Source organism: Hippocampus bargibanti, linkage group LG02 (genome assembly GCF_051943395.1).
Source record: "Hippocampus bargibanti isolate YZ-2025 linkage group LG02, ASM5194339v1, whole genome shotgun sequence".
Classification (NCBI taxonomy): domain Eukaryota; kingdom Metazoa; phylum Chordata; class Actinopteri; order Syngnathiformes; family Syngnathidae; genus Hippocampus; species Hippocampus bargibanti.
In genome coordinates this window covers 28,574,104-28,595,412 of record NC_142735.1, presented here as the reverse complement: position 1 = coordinate 28,595,412, position 21,309 = coordinate 28,574,104, and the positions used below count along the sequence as shown (strand labels likewise).

At 44.9% G+C, this 21,309-nt stretch overlaps 1 protein-coding gene across 3 annotated transcripts in view; it reads left to right on the top strand.

Moving 5' to 3' along the window:
- The first annotated feature begins 659 nt into the window (after nucleotides 1–659).
- The window catches only part of acin1b (apoptotic chromatin condensation inducer 1b), a 33,291-nt gene continuing 12,641 nt past the window's right edge, over nucleotides 660–21,309 (top strand). For 2 of the 3 annotated variants that reach the window (XR_016114287.1, XR_016114286.1), the window contains exons 1-17: nucleotides 660–872; nucleotides 3,084–3,149; nucleotides 3,421–3,532; nucleotides 3,810–3,880; nucleotides 5,246–6,292; nucleotides 6,541–6,614; nucleotides 8,661–8,781; nucleotides 13,198–13,243; nucleotides 13,330–13,475; nucleotides 13,590–13,736; nucleotides 13,816–13,978; nucleotides 14,045–14,196; nucleotides 15,178–15,285; nucleotides 15,371–15,478; nucleotides 16,451–16,826; nucleotides 18,622–18,719; nucleotides 19,968–21,113. Coding sequence is in view for 1 of the 3 variants with exons in the window: in XM_088990762.1 (XP_088846888.1) it covers nucleotides 738–872; nucleotides 3,084–3,149; nucleotides 3,421–3,532; nucleotides 3,810–3,880; nucleotides 5,246–6,292; nucleotides 6,541–6,614; nucleotides 8,661–8,781; nucleotides 13,198–13,243; nucleotides 13,330–13,475; nucleotides 13,590–13,736; nucleotides 13,816–13,978; nucleotides 14,045–14,196; nucleotides 15,178–15,285; nucleotides 15,371–15,478; nucleotides 16,451–16,826; nucleotides 18,622–18,719; nucleotides 19,968–20,264 (3,267 nt within the window). In the remaining 2 variants the exon portion in view is untranslated. Of the gene's footprint in view, nucleotides 873–3,083; nucleotides 3,150–3,420; nucleotides 3,533–3,809; nucleotides 3,881–5,245; nucleotides 6,293–6,540; nucleotides 6,615–8,660; nucleotides 8,782–13,197; nucleotides 13,244–13,329; nucleotides 13,476–13,589; nucleotides 13,737–13,815; nucleotides 13,979–14,044; nucleotides 14,197–15,177; nucleotides 15,286–15,370; nucleotides 15,479–16,450; nucleotides 16,827–18,621; nucleotides 18,720–19,967; nucleotides 21,298–21,309 lie in introns of those variants that run through there. The other variant, XM_088990762.1, reaches the window with a different exon arrangement.

The window sequence follows — 21,309 nt, the reverse complement described above, 5'->3', positions numbered from 1 at the left end:
GGTCGCCGGTTCGTGTCCCGGTCCGGCCTCCGTGTGGAGTTTGCATGTTCTTCCCGGACCCGCGTGGGTTTTTTCCGGGTACTCCGGTTTCCTCCCACACTCCAAAAACATGCATGGCAGGCAGATTGACCACTCCAAATTGTCCTTAGGTGTGAGTGTGAGAGTGACTGTTGTATGTCTTTGTGTGCCCTGCGATTGTCTGGCAACCAATTCAGGGTGTCCCCCGCCTCGTGCCCGAAGACAGCTCAGATAGGCTCCAGCAACCCCCGCGACCCTAATGAGCAATAAGCGGTATATAATATATATAGAGATATATATATATATATATATATATATATATATATATATATATATATATATATATATATATAGTATGTGTGTGCTGGAATTGATTATTGGTACTGGTCATGGAACGACTTTAACTTAAAATTACGGTATAAAATCAATTCCTGCATTGTTGGGCTGTACTTGAAACGTCAATAGGAAGTGCTGAGGTTTTCGGGAAACTGCCGAATCACAACGCTCGGCGGTCATCAATTGGACAACTGTCGACAAAAGCGTGCCTGACACTCCGGAAATTGCGAACTGCGATGTCGAGTCGCATCCCTGACGAGTGTGCTCGGCAACTGTTTGCCCTTGAACTGTCAGTCGGGCCGCACCGAAGTTTTCCGGAAAGTGCCGAATTCTAACGCCGAGCGTCAGCCGAAACGACGCTTGTCGAGAGTACTTTGGACAAGATGGCGGACGAGGATATTACGCTTGATGGACAGCCTTTACAATCCCTCCGAGTCGCGGATTTAAAAGCCGCGCTGGAGCAGAGAAACCTGTCCAAAAGCGGAGCGAAGAACAAACTCATCCAGCGACTGAAAGGGGTAAGTTTACTGACTGTTTTATATTTTTCGGGGGGGCGCCTTGTGTTGAGTGTAGACAAGTTTTTTAGCAGGAAGAAGAGACTGGCGGAGGAGGGAAGGGGGGCCGTAGGGTCTTAACGGTGAGTGTCTGCTCGAAAGCGGGAAGAAGCCAGCAAGTCGCGACGGTACCAAACCTTACACATAAACATTTGCGACGGTCAACTGTAATGGTGGACGTCGCCAGGACGGCTAAGCTAACATCGAGTCTCGCTTCGCGACTGAATTGCTTACGAGTTATGGGGGCACCGTGTTGCACAGTTGGAGTGTGCACCTGTCAATTGGAGGCCCACAACGTGAGAAAGCGACCCAACGACCGCTCTACGTCGACCACCCCCCCCAACCCCAAAAAATGCTAAAAGAAAGAAACGAAATCAATAAGCACTCGTCTGGTGTGGGCCCGCGTTGTCATGTTTGTTGTGATATCTGCCACAATAGCCTGCGGCTGTATCAAGGCCGTGGAGCTCGGTTGACATGTGGACTTGAATTGCCGCCACCTTACCGCGCACGCCGGACACTTTCTTCGGTACACAGCTCGTGACGTGGGCTCCTCGGTTTACAGAGCAGATACCGTTCCTGCGGCGACGATGTAAACCGAATTTGGACACATTCATCGGAATTCTCTGCCTGTCACGGATCCACGATAACTCCTTGTGAAACTCATGATTACAGTAATTATTGGTTTTGAACAAAATTTGCGAGGCCACACAAAGAAAAAAACACGCAAAGTACGACGGTCGCTGAGTGCAACCCTATGAAGTTACTTAGTTTTACTGCATGGGTCTGTGTAAGCTCTCAGTTGTACAGGAGTGGTACATCGATGAGAAGGTTTCTTCAGCCGTCATCTGTACAAATTTGAAGGTAGGAGGCGAAACGTCCGAAACCTTCAAATTTGTACAGATGACGGCTGAAGAAACCTCATCGTTTTACTGTATGGCTAATATATGCTAACCCCGGAGTAAAAACATACGTACAGTAATTTTTTTTAAAAGAGCAAGAAAACCGAATGTGCATTCTTGTGCCCATGACATGTTTAACATATTTTTTATTGACAACGCTTTTAGGTCTGAAGTGCAACACAATGACAGCAAGCAAATACAAAACGGTTTGTTACTCGCGTATGCTGAATTACAATTACATAATCTATTTGTTAAAAAAAACTTGAAGTACATATAACTTAAAGGACAACCGACTCCTCCGGACAAGGTGTGTCCATAATTCGTAAAATCACTTCAAATGACTGAGCGTATTTTACAAGGATTCCACCGCATATAGCTATATTTTACGTTTTAAGACTTGCGCTGAATATTCAGAAAGTGTTGTTTTCGAGTTGATGACGATCCTCACGTGACGTCACGTTTGGAACGCCCCTGACTGAGAAAGCGACACACAATGCATTTTGTGGTACTTTGTTTGGTCTGAAAACTTCGTGTTGATCCGTGTTGATGGTGAAATTAGAAGGAAAACACATAAATGACGCGATGGTGAATGGTGTGTTGCACCAAGACTACTATTTGATATTCGCTGACACAAATTCCCAGCAGACAAATCAGCCCATTTCCAACGGAGCTTGGGCGCCATCTTTTGCATTTTCTGGGACACTACATTTCAGTACAGATACCATTGATGGCTCGAATTGATATGGGAGGACTCCTTTAATCGATTGCAAACATTTATGCTTTTCCTCTCCAGAACTATTTGAATCATATTCATAACTGGATGAGTAACAAGAAAGCATATTCTCTGAATCTGAAGCCATTGTTTTGATTCTCGAGCAAGGCTAGACATCTTGACGTGACTTAACAAGGGGGCGGTACTTTCTGAAACTGGCCATATCCGGTTTCATTTTGAAGTCATTTTTGGACAGTCATTTTTTTTCATTTGCCCAAAAATATCATCCTGTGTGTTTTGGGTATTTTAGATGCTATAAAACGTTTTTCTGATGTCAGTTAGGAAACCAAAAAATGGTGTCCATTGTCCTTTAAATTCAAAGCAATGAGATCAAAAACAGTACAGATGGGCCCATTTTTGTGTAGCTGTGCTGCAATTAGTAACCAATGTAAACACAGTGGTCAAGTCATTATCATAGTAAATGTTAAAAATCATCTAAGCCAATAAAGGTTAATTGAAAAAAAAATCCACCTTTGTCTGATTGCATGTTGCTGTTCTGTGCAGGCACTGATGCTGGAGAACCTGCAAAAGTCATCCACCTCTCACAGCGGACTGCAGCCAAACTCTCAGGTAATGCCTCTTTCACTCTCTCTGTTTCATTTGAAAACCATCCCATTGACAACGCGATTGGATTTGATTGGATTGGATGTACCTTTATTCGTCTCGCAGCGGAGTAATTTACATTTCACAGCAGCAAAGTTATGACAGAAAGAAGTCGAAAAACAAAATACAGGAACTGCTGGAAAGGCAGCCACTCTCGCCGCGCCATCTTAAAGTAAAAAAAACTAAATAACAAATATGATGCTGGAATTGGACACTATGGAAATATTCTTTTTTTCAGATTGGTGAGGAGATGAGCCAGAACAGCTTCATCCAACAGTATCTGGCCAAGCAGCAAGAACTCCTCCGTCATAGACTGGAGAGAGAAGCCCAGCTTCAGGAAGAGGCTGATGGTATAGCAAGATATTAAAAAAGACTCCCAATCTTTGAGTATATATGCTTGTTGTTCCATTATCTTCAGTCAGACGTTGTAAAAGAGACTCAAGACAAATCAGGAACAGTCTAAAATTACGTGGCGCAAATGGACCCTTTTTTAGAGCAAATAATTGGAATTGTATTTTATGGATACATTTGTCCATTGGCAAGAGTTTATCGACAAAGCAGAAACCGGCCCAGCCATGAGTAATAAATAACTCTTGCTTTTCTTTTTTTCTTGTCCCCGCTTGACAGAAAGCTCAGCAATGCCCGAAGAAGATGAAGACCAATCAGACAATGACACCTCGTCCTGTGTCTCTGATAAGGTCAGTGTCACAAGTGTTGACCGCTACAGTGGTTTGCGCGAACTATACACTTAAATAATGATTCAATTCAAATATATGGCTGGTTTAAATCGATATATTTATAATGATGTAATGGTAGTGTCCATTTCACTTTATAATCATACATAAGCGCCTTTCAAAACTTTCAAGGTCACTTTAAAGTCACCGGATAAGTTTTTTTCTCTGGGTGAGTAGCGTCAGCCACACACGGCAGCGTTCACTTAACCCGGAAGTAACTCAAATAGATGGCGAGCTAGCCAATAGCTAGCGAATAGATAGCTAATACCTAGCTGTTTCCATCCCATAGACAACTCCTTGTATTGCGCTTGAAAGACAAATACAACTGAATGTGACTTAAAATGTAAAAGCCATTTCTTTTTGGCGGGCATACTAGCGCAAATTTTTCAGTTGTGCGTATGTGATTTTATGTGACAGATTTTTCACTTCAATCCAATTGCAAACTTTTGCAGTATTTTGCGGTTTATAAGGCGCAACCAAAAAAAAGCCTTGATTTTCTTGAAAAGATGACCCTGCGCCTTATACGCCAGTATGCCATACATGTGAGCCACATCAGGTCTCTGGACTACTGTCAGCTGCCACCAACTCCATTTTGCCCCCCACTCCCAAAGAAGTAGTAATAATAATCCATTGGATTTATAAGTGACTTTCAAAACTCTCAACTAGTGCGTAACCCAGCCTCTACTGGAGTGCCTTATATTTGGAAAACTTTTATAATAATAATAATACATTTCATTTATAAGCGCCTTTCAAAACTCTCACAGTCACAGGATATTTTTTTCTGCGGGTGAGCAGAGACAGCCACAAGCGCCAGCGTTCACTCAATCTGGAAGTAACAGTAAAAAATAAGAATAATAACAAATAATATGACAACACAAAGACACAGCGAGTCATTCGTTCTTCAGCACTTTCTGTACCCTCTTTGTGACATGAAGCAGTTCTAGATGAAAGAGGAGAGGATCAAAGCGTCCTTTTCAGTAGTGGCTCAGGGACGTCATGGTGGAATGTGCACGTCTACTACAAGCTAAATGTTGACAGCAAACACGCAGCTGTAGCATCCATTGATGAAAAGAGATTGTCTCACATCTCCTGTCCCACATAAATCCGCTTCAATTCCAAGCCGCACGGTTCCACATACGCATCGGCGTTCTCTCTTTATGTATTTAGACACTATTTGGAAAACATTTGTCATTCATTGAAGGTGCGCCTTATACACCGGAAAATACAGTCAATCAAAAAATGTTGTTTGTGTGTATGGCGTGAAGCCATTTCCTGAAAGTTGCGTGGCTGTATTTGAATCATTTTTATTTTACTTACTTTTTTGCACAGCTGAATCTTGCTTTGGCAGAGAGGGCGAGATGTCTGAGAAGTGAAGGGGTGTCGCATCTGCCAGATGGCGCCACTGGTCACCAGGAGGCTCCAGAAGCTCCCGGAGCCTTAATATTGATGCAGAGGGCCACCTTTCCTCAAGAACACAAGGAGCCACCGGCTCCCTCTCCCCCCCGCGCCGTGGCCTCCCTGTCCGTGCGCGTTCTCGGCCAGCCTGACCGCCAGGGACTGCCCCCAGCCTTATCCAGAGCCCAAGAGAAAGAAGGCGTGGCGCCGAGCGAAACCGGATCGCCCCACTCGGTCCTCCACCTCAGCCGATCAGCCGGCGTATCCGCCGCAGTCCGGCAGGAGAGCGACGAGGACGATGACGACGAGGACGACGACAATAGCGGGGATGACGAGGATTGGGGGCCGGGCCCCGTCGGCGCGCGAAAAGGCAACCAGGCCCCTCCGCGGCCTCCGCAGATGCCTGCCGGTTCTGTGAGGTCCAAACGTAAGCTTCAACCTCCACAGCACATCCCGCCTCCACAGCCGCACCAGAATCTGATGCAACTGCGCCACCCGACGCCACCTCCCTCGCCGCCGCCTGACCTCTTTCCCCTCCCGGACACTCCCAAGCAAAGTCCACCGGACACCGATGAAAAGGAGGGCGAATCCTCCGTAGCGCCACTTGGCATCCCGCCTCACACCTCGCAGGGGCGAGACTCAGACTCCAGATCCCGCTCCAGCAGTCCCGAGCCCCCTGTGAAGCGCAGACCAGGCCCACTCTCTTTACTGGTGCACAAGATGGAGTCAGAGGAGGCGCAGACCGCCACCGGCGAATCTTCAGAGGGGAGCGAGAAGAAAGAAAATGAGATGAGCGAACGAAAAGCGCAAGACGTAAAAGTGCGAGGTGAAGAAGAGGTCGGGGAGAAAAAACAGCCAGCTGGTGCAAAGACCGCGGACTCTGGTTCCTCCTCGGATCCGGACTCGCAGTCCGACTCCTCGTCAAAATCGTCATCCTCATCGTCCGTCAGGGTTCAGTCAAGCCACGTGAGGCAGCCCAAGGTCAGTGTCAGGCTCATAGAGCTGTGTTTCACCCACGTAAGCAAATTGAGCAAATATACGTTATTTGTAGTAAAAAAATAGTCGTTTGGGGACCAATTGGATCATATGATAGTGGTCTGCTATCACTGCGATAGAGCACTAATGAAGATCTGAGACAGCATTGTTGTTCTTATGTATTTGAAAGTGAAAGCACTGTAATTTCCATTTGAATGTGCCTCCGTACGTGTGTGTGTCCTATCATTTAACAGGGAACCGAACCAGGCCACGACGCAGATAAGGAGACAAAAGGAATGGGGATAGAGAAAGGACACCTCTTGAAAAGGTTTGCATTGACACTCACATACAATTAGCCTACACCGCTATAATTGCTAATAATTGATTGCATCCATCTCCTGCTATCTTTGGCCTTGTCTACAAGTAGATCCCCCCGCCCTCAAGATCGCAAATCTGGGAACAGCCACTTTGGCCAAAGTTTTCAGAGACGTTAATTTTTAATGCAAAACAATAAATCTATGGGCTCATGTGGATAATGGGGGAAAACACCTGTACACAAGGCCTTGCTTGACAGCAAACGTGGGTGTGCGTGTGTGCTTGTGTGTGTGTGTGCGCACGTGCGCAAGTACTTTTGGTATGTCTAATGAACCATTTTTTGTCATAAGATCAAAATGTCAAAACTACAATGACGAGCAGTAGTCCCTCAACTAAGTCTGGCGAATAGATCCCGTGTCCGTTGTCACCATATCAGAATGTCCTTGAGCAACATACCGAACCCACGGTTGCTTCTGATGATGTGTCATCAGTAGATGAATGAGGAAACAGTGTCACAGTTTATAATTACAGTAAATATTTGAAGCGCTTTGTGTACCTAAAGTAGAAAAGCGTGATACAAATGAAAGCCCATTTACTGTGTAAAGAACATGACCCGGTGGTCAACTCTTGAAACAAAAAGGACAGTAAGAACGAGTCAGATTTGCTTTACTGTGTGATTTATGTTTTTATTTATCACAGGAAAATGTTTACTTGATTGTAATGTTGTTGTCATAGATAGCGACAACATGTTAAGCGCAAAACAAAATAATCTAATTAATATTTCATTCACTGCAGTGGGGTGTATACTCCTCGTCTTGCCATAGGGGTTTGAAAATGTGTGTGGTAAATGTCTGTTTTCTTGTTTGTTTTTTGTTTGTTTTAGTTTACAATCCAGGAGTTCTGATTGTCGTCAGACGCTCTTGCTCTCCAGTCACAAACGAGTCTAGCTAAACTAGTGTGGACTAAATGGACGAACGGGTGTTGTTTTTGGGTGCCTGAATAAAAGTATTTGATTAACGTAAATACATTTTTCCACTGTCCGTTTCACAGGTTTAGTACCATTTGTGTAACAAAACCCTTCAACCGAAAGCCGGAGTAATCCCAATGTCATGACGTCGCCGAATTTGATTTATTGTATTTCGATCAGGCATTTCTCTTGACGCCCTATGGGTATTGGCTGCAGCCTTTTTTCCCTAATGGGTCCTCTAACTCCTCCTGTTCATCTTGGTGTGATTTCCACTCGTAGCTAACGGCGCTACCCGGCCTTTAATTGATTACGAGGCGTTTTAGTAATATCGTTTTATGTTTGTATCACGAATTGATAAGAGTCGTTGGTGTCACTCTTTTTTGCGGGTGAGATAATATAATAGGCGTTAATTTTTTAGTTCGTTTTTTACTCGGCGCCGCTTTCGCTAGCCAACATGGCTGGGGTGTCCACATTGCATCTTTGATCGCGTCGCTACCATTCCAGGTGCTTCGACTATAGCACGTCCGACGGGAGTCAATTTTTAAAAAACCGCTCCGTGCACCTCAACGATCGCTTGGCGCGAGCGGGGTTCGTTTGTGTTACGTCCCTTCTTCGAGACCGGCGAGAATGGTATCCGAGGCAAACAAAAACGGGTACGAATGGGAGGGAGACAGGGCGACACTGGCGCTGCATCGGGAAGATGTGAGAATGGCGATGGATGTCTTGTGGCGTGACGAAGTGGCCATTTTTTTTACTTGCAATTATAAATCGTGAGAAGATGAGATTTAATGTGGCCCACCACAAACACATCCCAATGTTACTTGCTTAGTGCATTGTTGATGAGAAGGTTTCTTCAGCCTTCTCATCGATTGACCACTTCTGTACGACTGAGAGCTTACACAGACTTAGTGCATTGTTGTATTCTAATACCAGTCATTTTTTTTTTTCTGGGTGAATTTTACATGACATTTTAGTGCAACGGCTGTTTAGCTAACCAATTGCCCCTGTGAGGCGAACCACACCAGAAAATAAATGTTTCTAATGTAGATAAACACCTTAGACCCATATATCCCATTTCTTCTCTTCCGGCAGAGAGATGTCAGAGACCAGTGAGGCAGCCGTGTCAGAGGGAGAGCCTCACTCAGAGAGCAGAGAGGCCAGACAGCCAGGGCCAAATGGGGAGCCCATCGACGGCGAGGGTCAACTGGAGGAGGTAAGTCTGCCCAAGAAGGCTGAGCGTTTGGCCGTCTTCCGCTAAAACTTCGCATCCTCATTCATGATCAAGCATGGCGAGCTGACACGAGGCTTACTTAAACCCAACACAACCTGGAGAAAAACCCAAATACAGTGGTACCTTGACTTTTGAGGAATCTGACAAGTGTTTTTCAATCGCATTTTGCGTTGCCAATGATATGACAATGTCAAGCTAATTATAAAACCAGGTAAATACCCATAGCTTAAAAAAACAAAACTTTGCCAAATAGGTTCCGATAGTGTAACACAAATGCACCTTGCATAAGCACTTAAACGGACTAACAAAACTAGCATTGCATTTACAATGTTATAACTCATTCACTGCCAGTCATTCACTGTTATAACTCATTCACTGCCATACGATGTACAAATATGTGTCCACTCCAGTGCCACGGTTTTTGTCATTTTCACTCAAATTGCAGGACCCACAGAATATTGAGTTTTAGGACGACATAAACATTCAATACAGCATTGGAAACCTTAAACTCTCTTCTTGCATCAGAAAAAATAGTTGATTCATAAGTTATATAGGTCTGGAGTTATCTGAGCTTGAAATGGGTTAGCTGTACATTATACAGTTCAATACATATTGATTTATACAGCAATTTAACAACAGCGGGAGCTATAACAAAGCGCTAACATGGACAAAAGGCAAATGCTGCCCCCTCGCGGAAGGGAAAACCATTGCCAGAAGTCTGACTAGCGCTTTATCGGCAACCCCCGCAAGAAAAATCAAAACTCGAACAAATTCGGGAATGGTGCACCACGTCAAGCTTTTCAAATCCCGAATAAATTCGGGAATGGCAGCGAATGAGTTAAGCATCTGATATTTCACGGTAAGCAGTGTAGCACCATAACTAAGCTGTTTTTTGCAACGACGGAAGGACGGGCAACTGGTTTGGACGTCCGCCTCACATTGCAGAAGTTGTGGTTTTCATCGGCCTTCCGGTATGGAATTTCCATGTTCTCCCTGTGTCTCCGTGGCTTTTCTTTGGGGACTCCGGTTTCCTCCCACATTCCAAAAACACGCATGGCAGGTTCATGGAGCACTCTAAATTATCCCGGGGTGTGATTGTGAGTACGAATGGGTGTTTTTCTCTGTGTGGTTGACTGACAACCAGTTTAGGGTGTACCACACCTACTCCACAAAGTCAGCTTGGATAGGCTTTAGCACACACTTGAGGTCAAAGCGGTTCAGAAAATGGATGGATGTTTTGGTGTTCCTTCACAAATTGACTGGAATCACCATGTGTGCGTGTCGTCCGAAGTCGGTGCCTCAAAATGTTAGCAACCCAACACAGCATTGTGGTGCTTGCGCCGCTAAGCCAATCGTAGCAATGAAATGACTAGTCAATTCTGTTTCCTTGTCACTGGTGTTCCATTAAAAAACACATATTGTCCATCAGTTATTTTTCTGTAAAATTTTATCATGTATTTCTATTCAGTCTGCTGAATTTTTTTTACGCTGACATCCCAACAATATTGTGATAACTATCGTTTTGTGGAGTTCATATTATGCTAATTATCGTATTTCGGTGTTTGGATATTTGAGAAAAAATGTCAGAATCGGCCCTGGCGTGTGAATGTGAACTGGGCACATGGTCTACACTACATGGTGCCTACTCAGAGACAGGAGGAGTGGTTTGGAAAATGGAGGGATGTTTTATTGCACTTGCATGGCGCTGCAGAATAAATGATTCATGATGCTCACACTTTTTATCTTGTTTCAGATGTTGTCCTGGTCTTGTAAAGTACAATATGTTCAGGTGCTTTTTTTTCATTTATTTTATTTCTTTGACATTTGTGATTTTTAATGTATATTTTATTTCATTTTTTGGGGTGCTGGGTGAGTGCGTGAGTACCAGATGAAACTCAACTCAAGGCACCACTGTATTCATTGGGTCCACCTTAACCAGTTTTTTGCCATGACAATCATTGCATTTTAACCCAACTAATTACCCAGAATGCACCTCATCGGCACATTGTGCTTTCACTATTTGCGCAAAGTTGCGCTTGAAGCGCACATACCAGGAGGTAATTTGGTCGAGTTGTTAGTCTCAGTAAATATTCCCGTCGAGTGATTGCTGGGGTGTGTCGTAATGCATCATGGCTTCTTTCTTGCCTCTTTTCTTCCTCTCTTCTAGCCTTTTGTATCCCCTCATCAACGATTCTCTCTGAATATATATATATATATATATATATTGATGCGGTGTGATTGTTGTTTTAAAACCACATTGATTGCTTTGTTATGAAGGTGCCCATGTCTCTTCCATTGCCCCTAATGGTACAAGCTGCGTACTACTACCGCCACCGCCACCTCCTCCAACAACACCTCCTCCACTCCTCGTACTCCTCCTTCAACTCCTGTCGCGATTTGTCCCGCTGGCCCCGGTTAAGCCCAGAATCTGCAAGCCCTTTGCGGCAATGACTAAAGTCTGAGGCTACCAAGCAGCAACCTGAGAACACGTCGCACTGGTGACGATAACGGCAGACCGGTGTTGTCGCAGTCACCTCGCCTCGAAAATCGGGGAGCCGAGCCGCTCGCCGAACAGAACTGGACCGTACTTTTTCGCGGCGCCGAGCGGGGCTCAGGTGTGCCATCTGACGTCCTGACAACCGGGTGCCAGCTTATTTCGTGACACTGGACTGAACTTTGACCACCAATCCAATCTGGACTTATGACAAATGGAAAAGAAAGCTGTCACGACACTGTCTGAACCGCTTCTCCATGGACTCCTTTTGACAAACCTTCGGTGGACATTAAGCCATGGAAATCTCATTTGTGGTTTGGGCTCACTGACTGTGGAGCCAAGAAGTTCCACATCGTGTTCCGATGCCGTGAAATTGCTTTTTCGGTATCCGTGACGTCTTTTCGCCCACAACTTGGTGTTTCTCCCAAGTTCTCCTGCATACGCGACTTCCAGGATTACAAATCGGAATGCCACAGACTTGATAATTTTTTTTTCACAATACCTTTTATTGATTTGTTTTGAAAGCCCCCCAAGAACTTTCTAAAGACTCACCCGGTGGACTTATGCTTTACCCGTGGAATCAAGGACATAAACGTGAACTTTCCTCCCGTCCACCACACCCCCAGCCCACGGACGCAATTGTGACACTGAACCGCCACTTGATGAACATAATGAAGCGACCATCGCCTCCCCCCATCAAAGACTAAAAGTCCACCCCAGTGATCAGTTCCTGGCACACTCAAATCGAGGCACAGCCTCACTCCTCAGCCTTCCCTGATTGGATCCTTGTTGCCTAGATACAGTGCGCAGGGTCGTGTGCGCTTGGGCCCTAGTCGAGCCAGTAAGGAATCAGGTGTCAAATGGTACCAGGCAATCACTTCTCACCATTTAAAATGTCTTAATTACTAGAAGAGTTTATATTCCTCATATTTTTTTTTTGATACTGCACTTTTATTTGATAATCTTACTCAAATGGTAGTGCTAAAGCTCTGCAGTCTATTGTTAAATGTGGCTACCCAAAAATAAGTCTCGTGGGCTCAGTTTTCCGCCTCTGCTTGAAAGAACACATGTAAAATTAAGGGATTTTTTTCCACATCGAATTATCATGTCATTAAGCCATTTTTTATTTTCCTTATTACCGATACCGATGTACAAGTCGCACCAAGAAAACCAGCATTTTTTTTTCAAAAGATGATCCTGCGCCTTATACGGCATGCGGTGCACCATATATGCGAAGTCACATTGAGCCACAACAGGTCTCACGACTGTCAGCATCCACCGACGCCATACCCCCCCCCCCCCCCCCCCCCCTTGTAGAAGTAGTGCGTATTGTAACCCCAGCCTCTACTCTCACGCCTTATGTGGTGCGCCTTATACATATATTTAGAGAACTTGTATATATTTATATATTATTTGGAAAAGGTTTTTCATTCATTGAAGGTGCGCCTTAGTCTGCTGCGCCTTATATGTGGAATATTTTTGAAAATGCACTATGTGGGGGTGCGTATTATACACCGGAAATTACGGTGCTTTACACACCGTTAAAACTTTTTCATTTAAAATTAGAGGAAAATACAATGTGGACACATTAAGCTAGTTTACCGTATCTCTATCTTAGTCTCATGTATATATATACACACACACACAAGACAGAAATAAACGTGGCATGTTAGTGATTTCTATTTGCGTTCTTGAGCAGAGGTGGACCACGGATGTCTCAGGACTCTCCTCAAACACTTTTTAACACGCCATAAAAAAGAAAAAAACAAACAAACCAACCTCTTCCTCACCATATTTTTCTTGTTTGACTTGTTGTTTTGCGCATTCGGAGTTCCCGTCTCACCCGTTTCCCCCTTTGGGGTTTCTGTATGTTCTTTTTTTTTTCTTTTTCCTTCTCATTCCAGAGCACCACTCCAAAGGCTTTTGCCGCTCGCAAGATCTCGCTGACCAGTAGGTGCACTCGAATGTGATATAATCCCTTGGGTTTGAGATTCTCCAATTTGACTGACCCTCACCCCGCCTTTCCTCCGACACAGGCACCAAGACGCCGCCCGTCGATGCTGACGGAGGAGCGGGAGACAGCGACGCAGGAAGCGCGGCGGGGAGGAAGCGGCGTTGGGGCTCCAGCACGGCGGTCACTGCCAAGAAGCCGTCCATCAGCATCACGACTGACTCTCTCAAGGTAAGGGGCGGGGGCTGGATGATGAACAAATTTGTTTGTGGGCCAACTCATTTTTGTCTTTTCGTAATGTCCCCCCCCCCCCCCCCCCCTCCCCGTCCGTGTGCGTCCCTGCAGTCTTTAATTCCAGATATCAAAATGGCCAAGGAGGCCGTGGTGGACCTCCATCCGGAGGAGCTGCAGCTGTCCGGGGACGAGGACAACAAGGACAATGGCCAGGGAGACGAGGACGACGGTCTCAAGATTCGACGCACAGTCACACAGGCAAAGGGAGCCGTCGGAAAAGCGGTGCCACTCTTTTGTACGCCGCTCTGTCAATGTCCCCCTCTCCCCTTGGCCCCAGGTGGTCCCCGTGGAGAACCAGGAGAACGGGCGAGGCGAGCAAGCGGGAGACGCGGAGATGGCGGAGAGCGAAATCCCGCGACCGCTCCTGCCCCCCGTCGAGCAGCCCAAGCCGATTCCTCCCGAGAAGACGGTTGAGAAGCCCAACGGAGACCTGAAGAAAAGTGAGGCCTCCAAAATATCTTCCTGCCAACCTCTGAGCTTTCCACTCACGTTCTTCTTGCCCTTAGCGTCCGCCGCCGTAGACGAGGGTGTGGTACGTCGCTCCATCAGTCAGCAGCGGTCCAGCGTTTCCATCACAATCGACGACCCCATCCGATCCACGCGCAAGCCCTCGCCCCCCCGCGGCAAACTTTCCAATATCATCCATGTGACCAACCTGGTGGGTTTCGGAGCTCACGCAACGCTATCTCGCGGTCATCCCAAAAAGAAATCAGATCATCTCAAGGATCAAAATAAGATGGTTTACATCGCCACAAATTCATGTCTTTTTTCTTAAATCAATTTCGCTTTGCTAGAGGACCAAATAACCCAGTTAGAACTAAATTTGACCTGAAATATTTTGATTTAAGGGAAATTGCGCTCACTGAAAACAAGTATGGACGAGAAAATAAGTTTGCAAAAGTTTGGATCGAGGGATGACTTTCAATCGATCGCAGCGATCGAGCTGCTCTGCTACTTAACGACACCCTGACCCAGAATCAGGTCGTTTGCAGGTCATTTAGCACCGAGTCTTTGATATGCATGCGATGTAGGTAACTGGAGAGGGTGTCCCCATCATCCGGGCGCACCCCGGCCCAGCGTCGAGCGGCGTTCCGCGCGACGGGGGGGCCTTGGCCAGCCGTAAGGCCCCGGCGCCGCGGTATCGGCGCGTCTAGGCGGGATTCTGATTTAGAGGCGTTCAGTCATAATCCCGCAGATGGTAGCCTCCTCTGCCAAACGTGCTATTTGTGATGTGAATTTGTGAAATTAAAAAAAAAATGTGCCTATGTTGCCTAATCAGCCTATTGTGCAAACGATCCAAATTAAACCTCACCCCACCATTACAGTTAAGGGAAGGATTTTGCTGTTTTATGAAAATAGCTTCTTTTACTCCCCTTTCAAACCAAACAAACAAAATTTTTGTTTGTCTGGCAGTGAATGAGTGAAGCTTGGTGAAGTCACAAAGGAAATGAATTTGTTGAATTTTTACTAGATTATTGTCGATTAAATCCCCCTGGATCAGGTCCCACCTGCAAATACGTTCCTCAAAGAAAAAAAAATCACATCAAACCTCAAATCTATTTTTGAATTCATTTTCAGAATACATAATGATTGGCCTCTTCTTACGCAAAAACCACACTAAAATTTTGTCTGGTGAAAGGTCCGACCCTTCACTGTGGGGCAACTCAAAGAGCTCCTGAAGCAAACGGGCAGCATGGTGGAAGAGGGTTTCTGGATTGACAAGATCAAGTCACATTGCTACGTCACGGTGAGCCCCCATCGTCACAGATTTTAACAGCTCTCGAAGACCCTTGTGGTCCACAATTTCTCTTTCCCCTGTCCCCCCTTGCCAGTACACAACGACAGACGAGGCGGCAGCCACCAGGGAAAGTCTTCACGGAGTCAAATGGCCTCAGAGCAATCCCAAAGTGCTCGGTGTGGACTTTAGTGAGCAAGATGAGGTAACGCTTAGTTACTGCTGCTTTGTCAGCGTACTGTTATAGTACCGAGACTGGCCACAGTGACATTCTTGTTTTTCCCACCCCAAATTGGCTCTGGTTTTTAAGTTATTCCATGATTTTTGTTCTCAGTGTAAACGACAGTTTAACAATAAAAGTACAGTTTGGATCTGTCAAGGCACATACATACAGTATTTTCTGGTGTATAAGGTGCACAGGATTATATGGCGCACCTTCAATGAATGACATTTAAAAATGGTATCTATATATAAGGCACACTAGAGGCTTTGGTTACGTTATGCTCCCATTATTTAGATGTATTGTATTAAACGGTGCTGCTATAAAAGCAATGTCAACAAAACCGTCAGATGCTGAATATACACAAGAAAATCTGGACTCACCTCATCCATATTGTAATTATCGAAAATATTCCTGGGTTTTATCAATTTATCACAATATACAACATTATTTCCTTCTTTCCTTTCATCTTCCTATCATAACTTTGCTGCTGTGAAATGTAAATTTCTCCACTCCGAGACTCGTAACGGTAAATCCAATCCATCCAATTTTCTGGTGTGTAAGGCTCACCCAAAAGCCTTCATTTTCTTGAAAAGATGACCCTGCGCCTTATACGCCGGTGTGCCTTATACGTGAAGTCAGGGTAATCTTTTCAAGAAGATGAAGTCTTATGGGTGCGCTGCACAGTGCGGAAAATAGATTCGATGAATATAGCCTTTATGAGTCCGCCAGTGGAAAAAATAAATTTCACAGCAGCAAAGTTATGTGGTACAATATCACACAATTTGTGAAAAATAGACTGACAATTAACAAAACTAGAGCCAATTTAAAGACACGGACGCCCCAAAGTGAGCCAGAAACGCTTAAAATAACTTTGCTACACAAAAGGAAAATATAAAATAAGAATCAAAATAATTTCTCACCATTTTTTTTGTGACTGTCCTCATCCGCACGCAGCTTGACTTTCACAAAGGTTTGCTGAAGCCAAAGCACACCGAGCCGCCAGTTCCGCCACCGGCCCCACCACCCAGCCGACCGCCGCCGCTCATGCCCGAGCGGGACCGGGAGCGAGATCGAGATCGCGACAGGGAACACGAGCGCGGCCCACCCGCCGTGCGAGACCTTTGGGCCGAGCGTCAGCGGCAAATGGAGCGTCGCGAGCGGGCCCGAGGGGAGCGCGAGTGGGATCGCGACAAGATCCGGGAATTCGCCAGGCCCGGCGCAGAAAGGGGCGAGCGGCGATCCAGGTCCCGGGACCGAGACAGGGAACGGGAGCGGGAGCGACGCCGCCGGGAAAGGCCGAAGAGCAAGGAGAGGAAGACCGACAAGAAAGGTGGGTTGGAAAAAAGATTTTTTTTTCTTTTGCTATCAAACGCGTTTTAACTCATTCGTTGCCAGAATATGTGCAAAAATGTGTCCACTCCAGTGCCAGGGTTTTTGTCATTTTCACTCCAATTCCAGGACCCACAGAATATTGTTTTCAGGACTACATAAACATTCAATGCAGCCGAAGGAACCTTACTCTCTTCTTGCATCAAAAAAAAAAACGTTTATGCTGATCTGATTTGGCTCTAGAGCAGGGGTCGGGAACCTTTTTGACTAAGAGCCATAAAAGTAAAATATTTAGAAAGGTTTTTCAGTGAGAGGCACACGCACGCACACGTGGCCACCTTTCAACAACATGTCAGAATGAATTATTTAAAATAACTGTGATAGTACTCAGCATTAACATGAATGGTTTTCCGTTCCTCATGATTGGTAAAAATCCAACCAAACGATCGGAATGAAAGTCAACTTGCCGGGTCCATAGGCGAAGTTACTGCTAGCACGGCTCATTAGCTTCCACACTTGCTTTCTGCTGTCTCTCGTAGAAGTATATTGATGCTAATGTTAGCATGGGGCTTGACATTTGACTGTTTCATCGATTGTATTGTTTCATTGCAAATTAGAATGAGAACCTTTTCTCTCCACAAAGGCGAATCCTTCGGTTTATTCAACCTGAAGTGTACAATAATCGTCTTTTTTTTTACTCGTCGGGCTTATTGAAAAGAGGCGTTTATCTGTTTCAACCTAGGTCAGTATCATCCAATCAAAATTGCGCTTTCCGCCACCTGCAGCCAAACAGGAAATGAACAGCGAAAAAGCGAGAATATGTATTTAGTTTTATCAACGAGCCAGATGCAATCATCAAAAGAGCCATATGTGTCTGGCGAGCCATAGGTTCCCTAACCCTGCTCTAGAGTTATCTGCAATGGAAGTGGGTATGGCTGTACAAAAAGTAAATGCTACCCCCTCGTGGGAAGGAAACACATTGCCAGAGGCCTGACCGAAGCTTCAAACACACCCAAGAAAAAACGTCATGCTTTTCAATTCCTGAATAAATTCGTGAATGGCAATGAATGAGTTAAAAGGCTATTGATTTTTTTTTCTCATGGTACTTCCACTCGGGATCAAAAAATGGACATAAAGGCAGTCTGTAATCAATCAATGTTTAAAATGTCGATCATTGAACAGTAAAAGGAAGCCGCCAAACTCCACGCATGGCCGCCCGCTTCTCTCACGACCTTTTCTCGTGCCGCGCCGACCTCTGCAAAATATTTGCAGCCGGGATGCACATTCCTTAGGTCAAAAGTTTTTCCAACGTGTCAATAAATCCCTTTGTCTTTCGTAACCCAAAGTCGTTCCACCCGCTGTCCCTTCCGTGTTTGCAGCCATCATGTTAGTCCAAGGGGTGCACGTCAACCCCCCCCCCCCCCCCCCAAAAAAAAAAAAAAAAAAAAAATCAGACAGACCAAACTGATTTCAATACGACCCATCCGCAACGGGCGAAAATCCACCAAACAGCCAAATTGATGAAAATTCTGTTGAAATTGTGTTTTTTTTTTTAATGAATATTGACCCCTGACTGCGTTTTAGTATTTATGCTTCCAAAAAAATGATATGCCATTACAAATTGCTGATATACAACACAGGAAACACAAAATGGTGGGATTGATTGGTCTCCCCGCCCGCCTCAATACAAGTCTGTGCCCTTGTTGTGCTTCATTTCATTTATTTATTGTGCTTTTAAATTGTCTATTTTATGTCTATCTCTCCATTTATTTATTGATTTATTTATTCACCTTCAGAGAAGGCAGACGAGCCTCCCGCCAAGCTTCTCGACGACTTGTTCCTCAAGACCAAAGCAGCTCCTTGTATATACTGGCTCCCCCTCACTGAAGAACAGGTGGGTGTTTCATCGCCCGCACTTCCACTTTGGTGGATTGCGCGAATACTTTGGGATGCTCTCCCCATGCCGACATTTTTCCAGAATTTCAGTACATCATATTGCATCAATTGTTGGGTATTGTCCGCACTATCAGGCGCACCTTCAATGAATGAGATATTTTCAAACTTTTTCCATATATAAGCCGCTTTCTGACAACCCCATTCACTCCAAAAGGAGGAAACAAGTATTTTATTATTTATCCGAGAGACAATTGTGGCAATAAAAATGCCTGCTGTTTCGTGTTCAGCCTGCGAGAGCAAATCAAGCATGGCAAGTTTCACGATGCTTGCTAAAGTCCAAACTAAAATTTCAAATAGTCCCACGTGAACCACAATAACAAGTCATTATTTTTTATTTCAAATTTGAAAATCAGTTATTCATGGATATGTTGTGCGCTCTAGATGTAATATGTGGAGGGGGGTGAAACATTCCCCAAATTCATAACAACCCCCGAGAGGAAACCGTAACTACAATGTGGCCCGCTGCAAAAAATGACATTGACGCCCTTGCTCTAAAGCAATAGCATAATTGTTCCCGCATTAATGGCCATATTCACAAAATGAGCAACTTTGTTCAACTGTAAACACAAAAGAAACACATAAAGCTCACTTTATCACTTCATTCCATCTATAAGGCGCACCAGATTGATTATAAGGTCATCTCTTTTTTTTTTTTTTTTTTTTTTTTTTTTTATGATCAAGACTTAGGCGCACCTTATAGTGCGGAAAATACAATACTTAGGGGGCGGGACCTTCTGAAACTGGCCACTTTCGGTTTCAAATTGAACTACTTTTTAGACACTTGAAGTCATTTTTATTGGTGTTTTGCATTTGACTAAAAATATCATCCTGCGTGTTTTGGGTATTTTAGATGCTAAACGTTTTTCTGATGTCAGTTAGGAAACAAAAAAAAAAGTGATGTCGGTTGTCCTTTAAATGCGGCGTTAGAATATTTGAACATAGGCTTATTTTATTCATCTGGCAAGCTTGTTGACTTCCAATATTTGTGAGATTTTTATCCTTGCTATGACAAAACATTTACACGCGCGATGGCATCATCGGGGGAAAAAATTACAATGCAGTACTTGTGTTGATGACTCGATTACTTTTGGGAAGAAATAATTGGTAACTATAATGACTTTTTAAAGCCCCATTCTCAACCCAGTGAATGTCCACTCAGTTCTATATTTTTTTATTCCACCACCAGGTGGTGCAGAAGGTGGTGGAGCGCGGCGAGCGGCAAAAAGAGCGAGAGCGGCGCCTCAAGGAGCTGCAGGACGAGCAGGAAAAAGTTCGCGAGGAGCGAAAGAAAGAAAGGCTGAAGGCCCGGGAAAAAGAAGATCGAGACGGCGCGACGGCCCCCAGCAGAGAGGCCGACCGGGAAAAAGAGCGAAGCCGCAACAAAGACGGCGAGCGGAGGCGGGAAGCCGAGCGCCGACCCGGGCGACCGCCGCTTGGGCGGCGCTCTCGTAGTTGTAGCGACACCCGAGACCGGCGCCACTGAAGCACGCGGAAGAAGGGAACCCGCCCCCCCGTGATGTGGCCGTCCGGTCCTCCTGAGGTTTGGGAGGCCTTTTTTTTTTCCTTCTTTCCTTCAAGTTCTGTGGTTCCGCAGTTTATTCCTCCCCAAGCCCTATAATAAAGTCCAAAATAGATCCCCTCTCCTTCCACACTCGCCTCTTGAGCGGTTTTAGTGTTTCAGCTTCAGCATGGAACGTTACAGACCTCTCTGATCAGTCTTTTTTTTTATAAGTTTTTTGTTTTTACATTTTGTCAATAACCTCCAAACGTCGATAGAAGATGCTATTGTCATACTTGTTATATTTTAAGACATTAGATGAAAATTTGCCCCCTTCGAAAAACTCCTGTACTGTACACCAATTGCAAAAAAAGAGGGTGGGGGCTTGCATCGGGCCTTGTGGTGAAATTTCTGGGCGATCTTGTATAAGTGAACTTCCCCATTTGAAAACGTCTCATTCTGTCTCGCAGGAATTTGTCCCACTTCCCTTTTAGCAAGGAGCTAAACTGCAATATTCACGACACTGTTTCAATCCGTAAAAAAAAAGATAAAAATATCAATAATAATAATTAGCCATCAAACAAACTAAATATAGCTCAGTAATTAACTGGTAGAGTTACAGAAAGGCCCATGGGAGGTGCTATGATTTATTTTATTTTTAATGCATCAAGCCTCTGTTGTGAATTTTATCCTTCAGCCGCCCGCGAGGAGCGAAAGAAAGAAAGGCTTTGGGACATTAAAAAAACAAAAAAGTTCAACTTGTTCAATGCCTGGTGCACTTGTGGTTGGTTTATCTTGAAATGTCAACGGCAAGTCGCATATCCAGACGTCTCGGTGAGTAGTAAGGAAGAGGGGGGGGGGGATATCTAAATGATTTAGTCATGTAATCATTCTGCCCAACGGCCCGCTGGTTTTTACACTTTGTTTTAGTTGAAAAGTTGATTTTTTTTGTTGTTGTTGCCGTTGAATGTATGGCGAGTCATGACATATAAATTAATAAATTGAAGTGCTTGACTGACTAGTTGGGAAA